At 47.6% G+C, this 16,368-nt stretch overlaps 1 protein-coding gene across 1 annotated transcript in view; it reads left to right on the plus strand.

The window, feature by feature from the left end:
- The window catches only part of pgp (phosphoglycolate phosphatase), a 7,912-nt gene extending 3,155 nt beyond the window's left edge, over positions 1-4,757 (plus strand). Inside the window, 1 exon segment of the mRNA XM_086000148.1 lies at positions 4,050-4,757. Within this exon segment, the coding sequence (XP_085856274.1) occupies positions 4,050-4,372 (323 nt within the window). The 3' untranslated portion in view covers positions 4,373-4,757.
- Positions 4,758-16,368: the final 11,611 nt, after the last annotated feature.

Here is a 16,368-nt window from a genome sequence, read left to right on the forward strand (position 1 = left end):
AGAGAGACACACGGGGGGCAAGGAGGGGGAGAGAGACACTGGGGGGGCAAGGAGGGGGGAGAGAGACACGGGGGGCAAGGAGGGGGAGAGAGAGAGAGACACTGGGGGTCAAGGAGGGGGAGAGAGAGAGACACGGGGGGCAAGGAGGGGGAGAGGGAGAGAGACACTGGGGGCAAGGAGGGGGAGAGAGATACGGAGGGGGAGAGAGACACGGGGGGGCAAGGAGGGGGAGAGAGACACTGGGGGGGGCAAGGAGGGGGAGAGAGACACTGGGGGGCAGAGGGGGAGAGAGACACACACTGGGGGGGCAAGGAGGGGGAGAGAGACACACTGGGGGGGGCAAGGAGGGGGAGAGAGACACACGGGGGGGCAAGGAGGGGGAGAGAGACACACACGGGGGGCAAGGAGGGGGAGAGACACTGGGGGGGCAAGGAGGGGGAGAGAGACACACTGGGGGGGCAAGGAGGGGGAGAGAGACACACTGGGGGGGGCAAGGAGGGGGTGAGAGACACACTGGGGGGGGCAAGGAGGGGGTGAGAGACACACTGGGGGGGGCAAGGAGGGGGAGAGAGACACACACGGGGGGGGGCAAGGAGGGGGAGAGACACACACTGGGGGGGGGGGCAAGGAGGGGGAGAGAGACACACTGGGGGGGGGGGGCAAGGAGGGGGAGAGAGACACACTGGGGGGGGGGCAAGGAGGGGGAGAGAGACACACTGGGGGGGCAAGGAGAGAGACACACACTGGGGGGGGCAAGAAGGGAGAGAGAGACACTGGGGGGGGCAAGAAGGGAGAGAGAGACACTGGGGGGGGCAAGGAGGGGGGTGGAGAGAGACACCCGGGGGGGGGGGGCAGGCAAAGGAGGGGGAGAGAGACACGGGGGGCAAGGAGGGGGAGAGAGAGACACTGGACAGGGGGCGAGGAGGGGGAGAGAGGGACACTGGGCAGGGGGCGAGGAGGGGGAGAGAGGGGCAGGGGGCGAGGAGGGGGAGAGAGTGACACTGGGCAGGGGGCGAGAGGGACACTGGGCAGGGGGTGAGGAGGGGGAGAGAGGGACACTGGGCAGGGGGCGAGGAGGGGGGGAGAGACGGACACTGGGCAGGGGGCGAGGAGGAGGAGAGACGGACACTGGGCAGGGGGCAAGTGGAGGGCGAGAGACGACGTGTAAAGGGGGAGAGGGAGAAACAGCGGAAAACTGAGAAACCAGGGTGATAGTAGGGAAGTAGCCATAGGGAAAATGCTAGAATCTATTAGGGACGTGATAACAGGGCACTTAGAAAATCATAATATGATTGGGCAGAGTCAACACGGATTCATGCAATGGAAATCATGTTTGTCAAATCTAATAGTTTTTTGAGGTTGTAACTTGCAGGGTAGATAAGGGGGAAACCAGTGAATGTAGTCTATTTGGATTTAAAAAAAGAATTCGATAAGATGTCACACAAGAGGTTGTTGTACAAAATTAGGGCTCATTGAATTGGGGGTAATATATTAGCTTGGATTGAGGATTGGTTAATGGACAGAAAACAGTAGAAATAAACGGGTCATTTTCGGGTTGGCAGGCTGTAACTAGTGGGGTACCGCAAGGATCAGTGCTTGGGCCTCAGCTATTCACAATCTACATCAATGATATTTGGATGAGGGGACTGAGTGTAATGTATCCAAGTTTTCTCACGATACAAAGCTGGTGGGAAAGTAAATTGTGAAGAGGACGCAAAGAATCTGCAAAAGGATATAAACAGTTTGAGTGGGCAAGAACATGGCCATGGAATGAAATGTGAAGTTATCCACTTTGGTCGGAAAAATAGAAAAGCAACATTTTTTTAATGCTGAGAGATTGGGAAATGTTGGTATTCAGAGGGACCTCGGTGTCCTTCTACATGAATCTCAAAGTTAACATGCAGGTACAGAAAGCAAATGGTATCTTAGCCTTTATTACAAAAAGATTGGTGTATAAGAGTAAACAAGTCTTGCTTGCATTTATATAGGGCCTTGGTGAGACCACACCTGGAGTATTGTGTACAGTTTGGTCTCCTTACCCAAGGAAGGATATACTTGCCATAGAGGGAGTGCAACGAAGGTTCACCAGATTGATTCCTGGGATTGGGGGGGTTGTCCTAGCAGGAGAGATTGGGTAGACTAGGCCTATATTCTCTAGAGTTTAGAAGAATAAGAGGTGATTCATTGAAATGTATAAAATTATTAAGGGGCTCGACAGGGTAGACGCAGGAAGGATGTTTCCCCTGGCTGGCGAGTCTAGAACCAGGGGTCACAGTCTCAGAATAAGGGGTCAGCCATTTAGGACTGAGATGAGAAATTTCTTCACTCAGAGGGTGGTGAATCTTTGGAATTCTCTACCCCAGAGGGCTGTGGAGGCTCAGTTGTCGGGTGTATTCGAGACCAAGAGCGATAGAGTTTTGGATATTAAGCGAATCAAGGGATATGCGGAAAGGTGGAGTTGAGGTAGAAGATCAGCTATCATTGAATGGCGGCGCAGGCTCAAAGGGCCTGCTCCTGTTATGTTCTTATGATAGACACTGACTGCTTGGGGGTGGAAGAGCATTGCCAGAGACTGGGCACGGGGGGGGGGATGGTGGGTGCGCTGAGTGGTGTTTGGTGAAGTAATGGAATCCAAATCCAAATGAACAGAAGAATTGCTGTATGCTCCAGTCAGTCAGCTGGGGAAAGACGGGATGGCCTCCTTCTGTGCTGTAAATTTCTATGATATATAATCCAGTGCCTATTTCTAAGCAAGATAAAGAGCCTGACACCAGTGTTGAGAGCATCTGTGTCTTCTACTGTGAAATAAAACGTGGCAAGTGCACTCTCTCTTATTCCAACAGGGCACCATTGGTACCATCACTTGACTGATCAAGCTGCAGCTCGGGCCTATGCTCGCTTACGGTGTTTGTCCAGCCAGGGGCTCTTTGTGCCCAGTTGCAATGTCAGTGGTCCCTGCTTGGTTACCATGTTTATTGTCCCCAAAGTTATAAAACAGTAGAGTTTTGGACTGGAGGTGGATATCCTTCTGAAAGACCAGCTGGTCCATCAAGCCTGCCCCACACTCCTGATGGCTGGCGCATCGTGACGAGACACTTCCCACCACACAGCTATATAATCTCCTGGGAGAGGCGCAAAACCCAGGACCAATGAGGGAACATTACCCGGGAATTCTTCTGACACACACACAATCGTAACCAGTCCACGACCCTGGACCAAGTGTTGTCTATATAGCCACTGACCTTCGATACGATGCGATCTCTGCCCCAGTCAAGAACCGGTCCAGCTCCCTCTTGAAGGCCGAGTCAGCACCCACCACACCAGCTGGCATTCTATTCCAGAGGCTCACTGCTCTCTGGGGGGGAAAGAGCAACTGCCTTGCATCCAGTCTGTTCCAACTCTTGTCGTTTATGTCCTGTATGCATACTGCTGTCGCCATGAACCGTTAACCTCATTTTGTGCTGTAAATCCCATCTCCTTATTCCCAGCGCTCCTCTAATTCCCTAGTCCCAGTCACCCGTGAGAAGGAATTTGAATTTTTTTTTTTTTTTTTGAGTACTACTTTTCTCTCCGCAGCCAGTTCTGCTGTAGCAGTAAATAAGATGTGAATTAATTCTGATAGCTGCGAGGAGAAGCTGGTGCAGTGTGCGTGTCTCGTCTAATGATTTTAAACCACCGTATCTGGGTCAGAAAATAGCCATAGGAGAATAAGCAAAACGAGCAGCGTGAGACCCCCATTAATAAGCCTCCTGCAATGCAAACGGTTCATTATTTACACCCTCGACAATAGAACAGATATTTTGGATGTGGTATTTGGCAGGTGTGACAGTCTCGTTCAAGCCAATTCTGAGGGTGGGTGAAGTAGAATGTGTTTCCATGGCAATTTGAACACCCTTTTCATTGAGCCACCTAATTGTGTCCCCACCCCCCACAATGTTGTATTAAAACTTCAACCATAGGCTGTTGCCCTTCCAGAGTTTATCCTCGTACTCATGGACTGGTGATGCATGATTATGGCCCCCATCGCTAACCCCTTTCTCTCTCCGCAGGCACGGGCTGCTTGGTGAAGGCCCTTGAGGCAGCATCGAATCGCACCGCTCACGTCATTGGCAAGCCCGGCTCCTTTATGTTCGAGTGTATGGTGAAAGAGCATAGCGTCGACCCGAGCAGGACAGTCATGGTGGGCGATCGGCTGGACACTGACATCCTCATGGGGTCAAACTGTGGCATCCGCACCATCCTGACCCTGACTGGCGTTTCTACCCTGGAAGAGGCGAGGGCCCATCAGGAAAGTGACTCTGCGGACCGCCACAAGCTGGTCCCCAACTATTATGTGGACAGTGTGGCTGACTTGCTTCCAGCACTAGAATGACAAAAGCAGGACCTCCTGCTGATTTTTATGAATGCATTTTAATTTATCCTGAATTATCCTTCGTACTGTAATATTCTGAGTACCTCTAAGTGCAATGATGTGTTAAATGCTTTGGTGTAAAGGTTATTTTAAATGGTTGTCTGTGTAACGATTGTGGTATTTCTTGTTATGAATAAGGCTGAAACACAAGTGTGCTTCAGCCGACAGACCTGATGCACTTACCCCTGACATGACACCATATTGCTGCCTGCACAGGTGTGCACTAAGTGACTATAACAGTAGGGGGACAGAGTGTCTGTTAACAACACTGTCTGCTAGGGTACAGTTATGCTGGTCTTTCTGTATCCAGCATGGAATCAAAATAAAATGTTATTTCTCCTCGGTTGCAATGCTGTGGCATCTCATTACTAACGGAAGCAGAGCGTATTTTACAGTTGAAACATATTGGATTGTTGAAATGACATCAAACTAGGCCATTTACCCCACTGGGCCTGTACTACACCTTCACTAGCATGTAGCTACTGTAGCCTGAGTTCAGTAAGTGACCTTCACCAGGTCTAAATACAGTCAACCCTAAAATAGTAACAGGAGCTTTAGCTCTGCTTCAGATCTGCGCCCAATGACCTTCGGTGATGAGCAATGGGCTTTGTTCCAAGTTTGCATTTCTAAGGCAGCTCCTCAGCCTCCATAGTCCCCAATCAGAACCCCTGTGGTTAATTGCAGCAGGAAAGGTGAACCGCGGGAGCTGGGAGACACGACTTGTATTTATATAGCGTCTTTAACATAGTAAAACAGCCCAAGGCATTTCACGAGAGCATTATCAAATAAAATTTGACACCACGCCACGTAAGGAAATATTAGGGCAAGTGACCAAAAGCTTGATCAAAGGCACAGCCGCCAATGGTGGAGCGATTAAAATCGGGGGATGCTCAACAGGCCAGAATTGGAGGAGCGCAGATAGAGGGTTGGGGGGGCTGGAGGAGATTACAGACATAGGGAGGGGGCAAGGCCATGGAGGGATTTGAAAACAAGGATAACACCCACCAGTAGAAAGTTTCTCCACATCCACCCTATCAAACCTTCATTATTTTAGACTGCTACCAGGTCACGGAAGCTTACAGCGCAGGAGGTGGTCATTCGGCCCATCGTGCCTGTGCCGGCTCTTTGAAAGAGCGATCCAATTCCCACTCCTCCGCTCTTTCCCCACAGCCCTGCAATTTTTTTCTTCTCAAGTATATATCCAAATCCCTATTGAAGGACGGTGGCATAGTGGTTAGCACTGTTGCCTCACAGCGCCAGGGACCCGGGTTCGAATCTGGCCTCGGGTGACTGTCTGTGTGGAGTTTGCACATTCTCCCCGTGTTTGCGTGGGTTTCCTCCCACAGTCCAAAGATGTGCGAGTTAGGTTGATTGGCTATGATAAATTGACCCTTAGTGTTAGGGGGATTAAATATGTGGGGTTACGGGGATAGGGTGGGATATGTGTTGGTGTAGGGGTTACGGGCATCGGGTGGGATATGTGTCGGTGCAGGCTCGATCCACACTGTGGGGTTTCTGTGATTCTGTGAACCTGCTCTGCCAGCAAAAGTCAGTCCTGCTGGGAGAGGAGGGGAGAAACTTGGGAAAAATAGAAACAAAATAGGGAAAACTCCAGAGCAGCGGGAACAAGACAAATGGCAGCGACAGAATGCGGCAAAAGGACGAGGTGGAGAATGATACCAAGTAACAGAAAAACGAAAAAGAGGAAGCAAGTTAGGAGCAGAAGAGCTGTGAACAGTCACAGTCTGACAAAGATCAGCTGAATGTTACAATAATTCTAATCACTAACTTCTTCATAGTCAATGTCACTTTTAGAACTTTCACTTCCTCTCTAACTGCTCTTTTCGTCTTGTGATGCTGGAAGATTGTTTAGTATTGTGTTTAACATCTTTTGTTCATCTCTCTCGGGCTCTTTTATACCTCTAATATCCTTTAATCCGTTTCAGTAACTTCCTAAACTCCTCCCAGAGATCTCCCCTCTTCCCACATGCTTCCTGCACTTTTTCTTATTCAGATTTCAGTTACCTTATTTATCCACCTTGAGGATTGCTTGTTTAGTTTATATTTAACTAGCTGAAGTGCCCGGCGGTGCCGAGGCTTTTTCGAGGGCATGTTGTTGTTGGAAGAGAGAGAGAGAGAGCGCGACTGGGGGGGGAAGAGAGAGAGCGACTGGGGGGTAGAGAGAGCGCGGGTGGGGGGAAGGGAGGGAGGGCGGGGTGGAAGGAGGGCGGGGGGGAGGGAGGAAGGGAGGGCCTGAGGCTGAGAGACAGGCACGGCCATGCCCGGTTGGCGTGGTAACCCTGCTGCGCCGCCCCGCACTGCCGAGAGCCCAGCTCTCCGAGCCCCGCCCCCCCCCCGGCCGAGAGCCGCCCCCACGGCCGAGAGCCGCGCTCTCTCAGCCCCGCCCCCCCCGGCCGAGAGCCGCGCTCTCCAAGCCCCAGCCAGCCCGCACTCCCGTTGCCGGGGTAACCCGATCCGCACTCTCGAGAGCCCCGCACCCCCCCCACCCGAGCCAAGCGCGGAACAGAGTCTCACCTGCTCCTGCTGCGCGCGCACCCTGACCCTCGTGGCTGACGCCGTTGCCCCGGGTAACGTGACACGGGCGGGGGTGGGGGGCGGGGGGGTGAGGAGCTTAGCAGCAGCCCAGTTACCTAGCTCGGGCCTGGCTGGGCAAGAAAGGCCGAGGCTTTCAGGCCTAAGAAAAAAACGGGCAAAGGTAGGAAAAAGAATGTTCAGGTTAGATAAAATATTTACAAATGAGTGATTTATTTTAAAAGAATTTAATAAATTGAATTTTATTTTGCTGGAAATTATATTTGAAAAGAAAGACGCAGAAAGCAGGAAAAAGAATGGAAGCAAGATGGCGGCGACTCACCTCGGTTCAGAACGATAAGGCCCGCCCACACACACACCGATTGGTCGACCGTCAGGTCACCAAAGCGTAGGATTGGTCACTCGACCGTAGGAGGGCCTGGCCGCACGCGGCAGCAAGCTGCCGTACGATTGGTCGACCTCGAGGTCACTCTGTCGCTAATGAGCGGATAATGAGATGCTAATGAGCGGAATGTTGAAGGTTTTTGGAATACCACAGGCGCGATTTTAGCCTGGCCGAAACGTAAATACGCTTAAAACCGTCTCGGAAGCGTAAGCTTTCTTTGGAGGTAACGCGCGCGTAGGTACGCCCTGTAACTTTCGAGCGCATAGCCCGCCAGACGCACAGGCGATGACAGACAGAATGGCAGACAGAATGACAGAAGTACCGATTTATATATATAGATAGATTTTCTTGGGCTATACACATATTCATTTCAGGGAAATGTTGGGAGCCCTGAAGGATCCGAATGGTGATATTGATATTCAAAGACGATATTAGTGACCAGGGTGGGAGGGCCCTGGCATATATTCTAGAATCATACAACACAGGAGGCCATTCGGCCCATCGTGCCTGTGCCGGCTCTTTGAAAGAGCGCTCCAATTAGTCCCACTGCCTTGCTCTTTCCCCATAGCCCTGCAAATCTTTCCTTCTCGAGTATATATCCAATTCCCTGTTGAAAGTCACTATTGAATCTGCTCCACCACCCTTACAGGCAGCGCATTCCAGGTTGTAGCAACTCCATGTAAAAAGAATCAATTCCCACCCAACCGGTTCTTTTGCTGAATCTGTGTCCTCTAGTTACCGATCCTGCTAGTGGAAAGAATTTTTACTTATTATTTATCCCTCAATCAACATCACTGAAACAGATGGTTTCGTCATTACCATGTTGCTGTTTGTGGGAGCTTGCTGTGCGCAAATTGCCTGCCGTGTTTCCTACATTACAACAGTGACTATACTTCAGAAAGTACTTCATTGGTTGTAAAGCGCTTTGGGACGTCCGGTGGTCATGAAAGGCGCTATATAAATGCAAGTCTTTCTTTCACATATAACTTTGAACACCTCTATTAAACATCCCCATACCTTTTTTACTCTAAGGAGAATAGTCCCAGCTTCTTTAGTCACTGCCTCTTCCTTCCCCAGCTACTTGAGTTGCGTAACCTGGCAATGGAGCAAATAGCAGTGAGAGCCCACCAATAATATGTAAATGTGTCTGGTCCACAGGGGGCTACACACAACTAGACAGGTTGGCACAAAGTAAACCATCTAGCCTTAAAGCTCCAACATTGCTGTCCCATCAAACACTCCCAGGGCAGGTACAGCACGGGGTTAGATACAGAGTAAAGCTCCCTCTACACTGTCCCATCAAACACTTCCAGGGCAGCTACAGCATAGGTTAGATACAGAGTAAAGCTCCCTCTACACTGTCCCATCAAACACTCCCAGGGCAGGTACAGCACAGGGTTAGATACAGAGTAAAGTTCCCTTTACACTGTCCCATCAAACACTCCCAGGGCAGGTACAGCACGGGTTAGATACAGAGTAAAGCTCCCTCTACACTGTCCCATCAAACACTCCCAGGGCAGGTACAGCACAGGTTAGGTACAGAGTAAAGCTCTCTCTACACTGTCCCATCAAACACTCCCAGGGCAGGTACAGCACGGGTTCGATACAGAGTAAAGCTCCCTCTACACTGTCCCATCAAACACTCCCAGGGTAGGTACAGCACAGGGTTAGATACAGAGTAAAGTTCCCTTTACACTGTCCCATCAAACACTCCCAGGGCAGGTACAGCACGGGTTAGATACAGAGTAAAGCAATGTCCTTCAAACACAAACTAATACCCTCTCAAACATACCAGTAAATGCCCCCTTTGGCTTTAATCTTTCCAAATAAAGAGTTGTTGAATCGTCACTACATAAAAGTCATGTGAGTGAATACGTTTGACCCATCAAAACTCATCCCTCAAACTGTCATGCCAGGTATTCTCCACTCACTATTTCCCGTATTTGACACCAGGAATTTTTTTTAAATGCGTTTATGGGATGCGGGCGTCACTGGCAAGGCCAGCATTTATTGCCCATCCCTAATTGCCCTTGAGAAGGTGGTGGTGAGCCGCCTTCTTGAACCGCTGCGATGAAGGTACTCCCACAGTGCTGTTAGGGAGGAAATTCCAGGATTTTGACCCAGCGACGATGAAGGATCGGCGATATACTTCTAAGTCAGGATGGTGTATGACTTGAAGGGGAACTTGGAGGTGGTGGTGTTCCCATGCACCTGCTGCCTTTGTCCTTCTAGGTGGAAGAGGTCGTGGGTTTGGGAGGTGCTGTCGAAGAAGCCTTGGCGAGTTGCAGCAGTGCGTCTTGTAGATGGTACACACTGCAGCCACGGTGTGCCGGTGGTGGAGGGAGTGAATGTTTAAGGTGGTGGATGGGGTGCCAATCAAGCGGGCTGCTTTGTTCTGGATGGTGTCGAGCTTCTTGAGTGTTGTTGGAGCTGCACTCATCCAGGCAAGTGGAGAGTATTCCATCACACTCCTTACTTGTGCCTTGTAGATGATGGAAAGGCTTTGGGAAGTCAGGAGGTAACCCCCAGGATGTTGATGGTGGGGGAATTCAGCGATGGTAATGCCATTGAGTATCAAGGGGTGGTGGTTACTCTCGCTTGTTGGAGATAGTCATTGTCTGGCACTTCTGTGGTGCGAACGTCATCCAGGGCTTGTTGCATGCGGGCATGGACTGCTTCATTATCTGAGGAGTTGTGAATGGCACTGAACACTGTGCAGTCATCAGTGAACATCCCCTTTTCTGACCTTATGTTGGAGGGAAGGTCATTGATGAAGCAGCTGAAGATGGTTGGGCCTAGGACACTGCCCTGAGGAACTCTTGCAGCAATGTTCTGGGGCTGTGATGATTGACCTCCAACCACCACAACCATCTTCCTTTGCGCTAAGCATGACTCCAGCCAGTGGAGAGTTTTCCCCCCCAATTCCCATTGACTTCAGTTTTACTAGGGCTCCTTCATGCCACACGGTCAAATGCTGCCTTGATGTCAAGGGCCATCACTCTCACCTCACCTCTGCAATTCAGCTCTTTTGTCCATGTTTGGACCAAGGCTGTAATGAGATCGGCAGCCGAGTGGTCTTGGCGGAACCCAACCTGGGCATTAGTGAGCAGGTTATTGGTGAGTAAGTGCCGCTTGATAGCCATTGCCTTAGTCTGACTGTACCAGTTTATTTACTTCTCCCTGCATCGAAACACTGGCCAGATTTTATCAAGACTCTAAAGGGGGGGGGAAGTGATGCTTCTTGTGGTAATTTGTGCTTCTGTTCACTATCAGAGTTATTGTGACATTGACCTGATCTTGTGACATGGACAGATACCTGATTCGGTCTTGAAAGTCCAGAGCGTTCTGTTCTGCTTCCTCTTTTTCACTTCCTATGCTTGATATTATTATCTTCTTCATCCCTTGTGACTCGTGTTCTCTTGCTGCCACCATGCCTCCTTCTTGTTGCTCTGGAGATTGTTGAGTCAATTTTCTTCTTTTTGTTGTGTTTATTGAATTTTCTCTCCCTCCCTCCACCCCCCCCCACTCCGCTCAAAAGGTGCCGACTCCATACTTCAGTACAGTTCCACAAGTGCTGGCTACCCTCCAGTGGCTATTCTAATCTGTGGATCTGGACAGTGAACTGTTGGCTGGTTATTCCCCTAGAGGCATCACAGCCAAACCCGAGTATGTCCTCCCCTGATGCCTCATGCACACACTTTACATCAGCGAGTGGGAACCTGAATTACCTTCCACTTTCTGGCCCAACACTTTGAGGCCAATTACAGCGGGCACACCAATAACAGATTAAATCATCACAACAACTTGCATTTATATAGCGTCTTTATCAGGAAAAACACATCCCAACGCACTTCACAGAAGCAAAATCAGACACAAATGGATGCTGAGGCAAAGAAGAAGATATTAGGAATAGTGACCATTAGCTTGGTCAGAGGTGGGTTTTAAGGAGGGCCTTAAAGAGGGAGCTGGAGAGGCGGAGGGCTTATGGAGGGAATTCCAGAGCATGGGGCCTAGACGGCTGAAGGCATGACCGCCAATGGTGGGACGAAAGGCGGGGGGATGCACAAGAGGCCAGGATCAGAGGAACAGAGTGTCCCGGGGGCAGGGGAGTGGAGAGTTGTAGGGCTGGAGGAGGTTACAGAGATAGGGAGGGGTAAGGCCGTGAAGGGATTTAAACATGAGGATGAGGGAGAGGATACGAGCAGCAGTGTTTTTGAATGAGATGAACTTTATGGAAGGCGGAGGATGGTAGGCCGGGCAGGAGAGTATTGGAATAGTCGAGTCTGGAGGTGACAAAGGCAATGAGAAAGTCATGGTGCTAGTTTGAATAGCGGGATATGAAGTGATAGAAAGAAAGAACTTGCATTTGTATGGTGCCTTTCACAACCTCAGGACTTCCCAAAGTGCTTTTTAGCCAGTGAAGTACTTTTGAAGTGTAGTTGTAATGATCAATAACATGTCATTCTATAGTGGACACTAGGTGGAGCCGTAGAGCTGTATATAGCTGTATGTATAAGACTACACTACCCAGCTGTATGATATTAAGACTACATTACCCATGAGGCACTAGGCTACCCACAAGGCAACGGTCAAGATGGAAGCCTCTACAGATACCTTACCTCGTCCACATGTGCTCAATAAAAGTGTCTAGCAAAAGCTAGCTGTGTTCATAACAAGAATGTCTATTTATTAATTAACATAAGATGGTACCAGGGTGGTGAAGGTCTGCTGAAAATTGTGAAAAGCGACATGGAGAATTTGAAGCCACCAGAGCGTTTGAAACTCACAGAAAAAATCGACTACAATTGGCAGACTTTTAAACAGCAATTCGAACTCTACATTGCAGCCATCGGGTTCAGTACGAAGCCAGACGCAAGGAAGATAGTGTTGCTGCTTACGGTTGCAGGCCCACAGGCGATAGAGGTATTTAATACATTTGTGTTTAATCCAGAGGAGAACAGAAAAAATTAGAAGATGTGCTAAAAAAATTTGATGCACATTGCTCTCCCAAAAAGAGTGAGACGTATGAAAGATACATCTTCCGTTCTCAGACACAGCAACAAAATGAGACTTTTGATAGCTTTATAACTGATCTGAAACTGAAAGCACAGACATGTAATTTCTCTGAGCTCAAAGCATCCATGATTCGTGACCAGATTGTGTTTGGTATTCATGATAAAAAAGTCAGGGAACGTCTGTTGAGAGAAACCGAACTAAATTTGGAAAATGCGGTGAAAATATGCCAAGCCAGCGAGCTAGCTCGAAAGCACGCGAAGACTTTCAGTGAAATCAATAATAATGCGATTGTAATGAGTGATAATGCTGCTGTCGGTGCTGTGTCGTATAAGGGGAAGAAACGTGGGCAGAACAGAAATGAAAAGCGATCGGAGGATGACATTTTTAATTGTAAACGCTGTGGTTACAAACACCAGTTAAGACAATGCCCAGCGTTTGGAAAAATGTGCACAAAGTGTAATGGAAAGAATCACTTTGCCAAACAATGCTTTTCAAAAGTAAAAACGATGAAAGGGCAACAAGTTAATGTGATTGAGGACACTGATTTAAGTGAGACATTTTTTGTAGGAATGGTGTCATGTGACGATATCAAAAAAGATACAGAAAATGTGCAGCCCTCAGAAATGGACAATGCTGAACATAAAGTCAATGCAGTAAAAGTGGACAAATGGATGATCCCACTGCAGATAAATGGAGCATTAGTTACATTGAAACTGGACACTGGGGCAAAAGAAAACTTAATCAGTATGAGTGACATAAAAAGTATGAAAGAAAAGCCAAAAATACAGAAAAAGTCAGTACTACTGAAGAGCTATAATGGACAGAAAATAGATAGCTTAGGTGTATGCAGACTTAAAGTGACAGTCAAAGACAAAGTGCATCATCTCATGTTTTCTGTTGTGGCTGAAAGACTTGATTCGATACTAGGTGACAAAGCTTGTGAAGACTTCGAACTGGTCAAGAGAGTCTATCGTATAAACTGTGCCATAAGCAGACCAGATGACTCAGGTGATGAAGCAGAGAGCCCATCAAGGATGAAAAGACCAAAGGGTATCCATGTCTTCAAAAAGCCTAGTTTCTCCAAGAAGAAAGAAAAAGACTTTAAGGTCAAAGAGAAGCCAAAGGAAGAAAAGCACAAAGAGGAAAAACACAAGGAGAAAAAGTCCAAAGATATAACTGCAGCAGATGTTGTTAAGCAGTGGAAAGAGAAAAAGAAAAAGAAGAAGCCTGCACCAGAGCAGGAAGCAGTTCCAGTAGATACTCCTTCTTCCCTCAGGCCAATCTTTGGTGTTTCATTAGCCGAGGCTGCTGAGAGGACTATGCTGTATGATGGGATCCAGCTGCCAGCAGTTTTTCGAGAGTGCATTGACTACATTGAGAGTTATGGCATGAAGAGTGAAGGAAACACTGAAACCCTCTCCAAGCAAAGATCGCAAGGAGACCTCGATCTATACAAGAGCACATTGATGACAATGCCGCAACTGCATCTTGTCATTCACCGCCAGAACAATCTCATGAAGACACATCAGACTTACCCGTGTTGAGAAGATCCACACGTGAAGTAAAAAAGCCTGATAGACTTAATCTTTGAGTACAATGTAAAGCTTTGAAAATGTGTTGACTGTTTTGAAAATGTTTATGTTTATAGAGCACTAACAAAAGTGTTACTGATATTATCTTTATTGTTTTCTTGAAAGTTGATTGATATTGATTTTGTTAAACCTCAAAGGGGGATGTAATGATCAATAACATGTCATTCTATAGTGGACACTAGGTGGAGCCGTAGAGCTGTATATATAAGACTACACTACCCAGCTGTATGATATTAAGACTACATTACCCATGAGGCACTAGGCTACCCACAAGGCAACGGTCAAGATGGAAGCCTCTACAGATACAGTACCTAGTCCACATGTGCTCAATAAAAGTGTCCAGCAAAAGCTAGCTGTGTTCATAACAAGAATGTCTATTTATTAATGAACACAAGAGGCGGAGGATGGTAGGCCGGGCAGAAGAGTATTGGAATAGTCGAGTCTGGAGGTGACAAAGGCATGGAGAAAGTCATGGTGCTAGTTTGAATGGCGGGATATGAAGTGATAGAAAGAAAGAACTTGCATTTGTATGGTGCCTTTCACAACCTCAGGACTTCCCAAAGTGCTTTTTAGCCAGTGAAGTACTTTTGAAGTGTAGTCACTGTTGTAATGTAGGAATAACCCCAGTGTGCAGTCCATATGGGCTGGGCTCTTTTCCTCTTTTAGTACCTCAGTCTTATTTGTAACATTTAACATCCTTATTATTTCTTCATCCTTTCCTGGAAATTGCACCTGTGTTTTGGGAATTGAGCCCATGGTTTCTTCTGTGAACATCGACACAAAGAAGCCATTTAGAAAGGAATTGGATATATACTCGAGAAGGAAAGAATTGCAGGGCTATGGGGAAAGAGCAGGGGAGTGGGACTAATTGGAGAGCTCTTTCAAAGAGCCGGCACAGGCACGATGGGCCGAATGGCCTCCTCCTGTGTTGTATGATTCTAGAATATCTGCCGCGGCCCCCCACCCCGGTCACTCATATTGTGTCTTTGAATATCAATATCACCATTCGGATCCTTCAGGGCTCCCAACATTTCCCTGAAATGAATAAGTGTATAGCCCAAGAAAATTAAATATAAACTAAACAAGCAATCCTCAAGGTGGATAAATAAAGTAACTAAAACGTGAGTAAGAAAAAGAAAGTGCACGAAGCATGTGGGAAGAGGGGAGATCTCTGGGAGGAGTTTAGGAAGTTACTGAAACGGATTAAAGGATATTAAAGGAGGTATAAAAGAGCCCGAGAGAGATGAACAAAAGATGTTAAACACAATACTAAACAATCTTCCAGCATCACTAGACGAAAAGAGCAGGAAAGTTCTAAAAGATAAGTGACATTGACTATGAAGAAGTTAGTGATTAGAATTAGTGCGACATTCAGCTGATCTTTGTCAGACTGTGACTGTTCACAGCTCTTCTGCTCCTAACTTGCTTCCTCTTCATTTTTCTGTTACTTGATATCATTCTCCACCTCGTCCTTTTGCCGCATAGTGTCGCTGCCATTTGTCTTGTTCCCGTTGCTCTGGAGTTTTCCCTATTTTGTTTCTATTTTTCCCAAGTTTCTCCCCTCCTCTCCCAGAAGGACTGACTCTTGCTGGGGCGTAGTTCCACAATACACCTGAACATATTGCAGCTCCCCTCAGATACATCTCAACGAATATACATTCCCTTGAGGAATAGTGGTACAACCATGGCTAACTAGAGAAGTTAAGGATAATATTAGATTAAAAGAGGCTTACAATGTTGCCAAAAAGAGTACTCCTGAGAATTGGAAGGGTTTTAAAAATCAGCAAAGGATGACCAAGACATTGATAAAGAGGGAGAAAATAGAATATGAGAGTAAACTAGCAAGAAATATAAAAACAGATTGTAAGAGTTTTTACAAGGAAGAGATTAGCGAAAGTAAACGTGGGTCCCTTAGAGGCAGAGACAGGAGAAATTATAATGGGAAATAAGGAAATGGCAGAGACGTTAAACAGATATTTTGTATTTGTCTTCACAGTAGAAGACACAAAGAACATACCGGAAATTGTGGGGAACCAAGGATCGAATGAGAGTGAGGAACTTAAAGTAATTAATATTAGCAAAGAAAAAGTAGTGGAGAAATTAATGGGACTAAAATCCAACAAGTCCCCTGGACCTGTTGGCCTACACCCTAGGGTTTTAAAAGAGGTGGCTGCAGAGATAATGGATGCATTGGTTTGATTTTCCAGAATTCCCTAGATACTAGAATGGTCCTCGTGGATTGGAAGGTAGCAAATGCAACTCCACTGCTCAAGAAAGGAGGGAGAGAGAAAACAGGGAACTATAGGCCTGTTAGCCTGATATCAGTAGTAGGAAAAATGCTAGAATCTATTATTAAGGACGTGGTGATAGGACACTTGAAAAATCACAATATGATTAGGCAGAGTCAACAT

This window comes from Somniosus microcephalus, chromosome 11 (genome assembly GCF_052327205.1).
Source record: "Somniosus microcephalus isolate GS21.2 chromosome 11, FLI_Smic_1.0, whole genome shotgun sequence".
Lineage (NCBI taxonomy): Eukaryota > Metazoa > Chordata > Chondrichthyes > Squaliformes > Somniosidae > Somniosus > Somniosus microcephalus.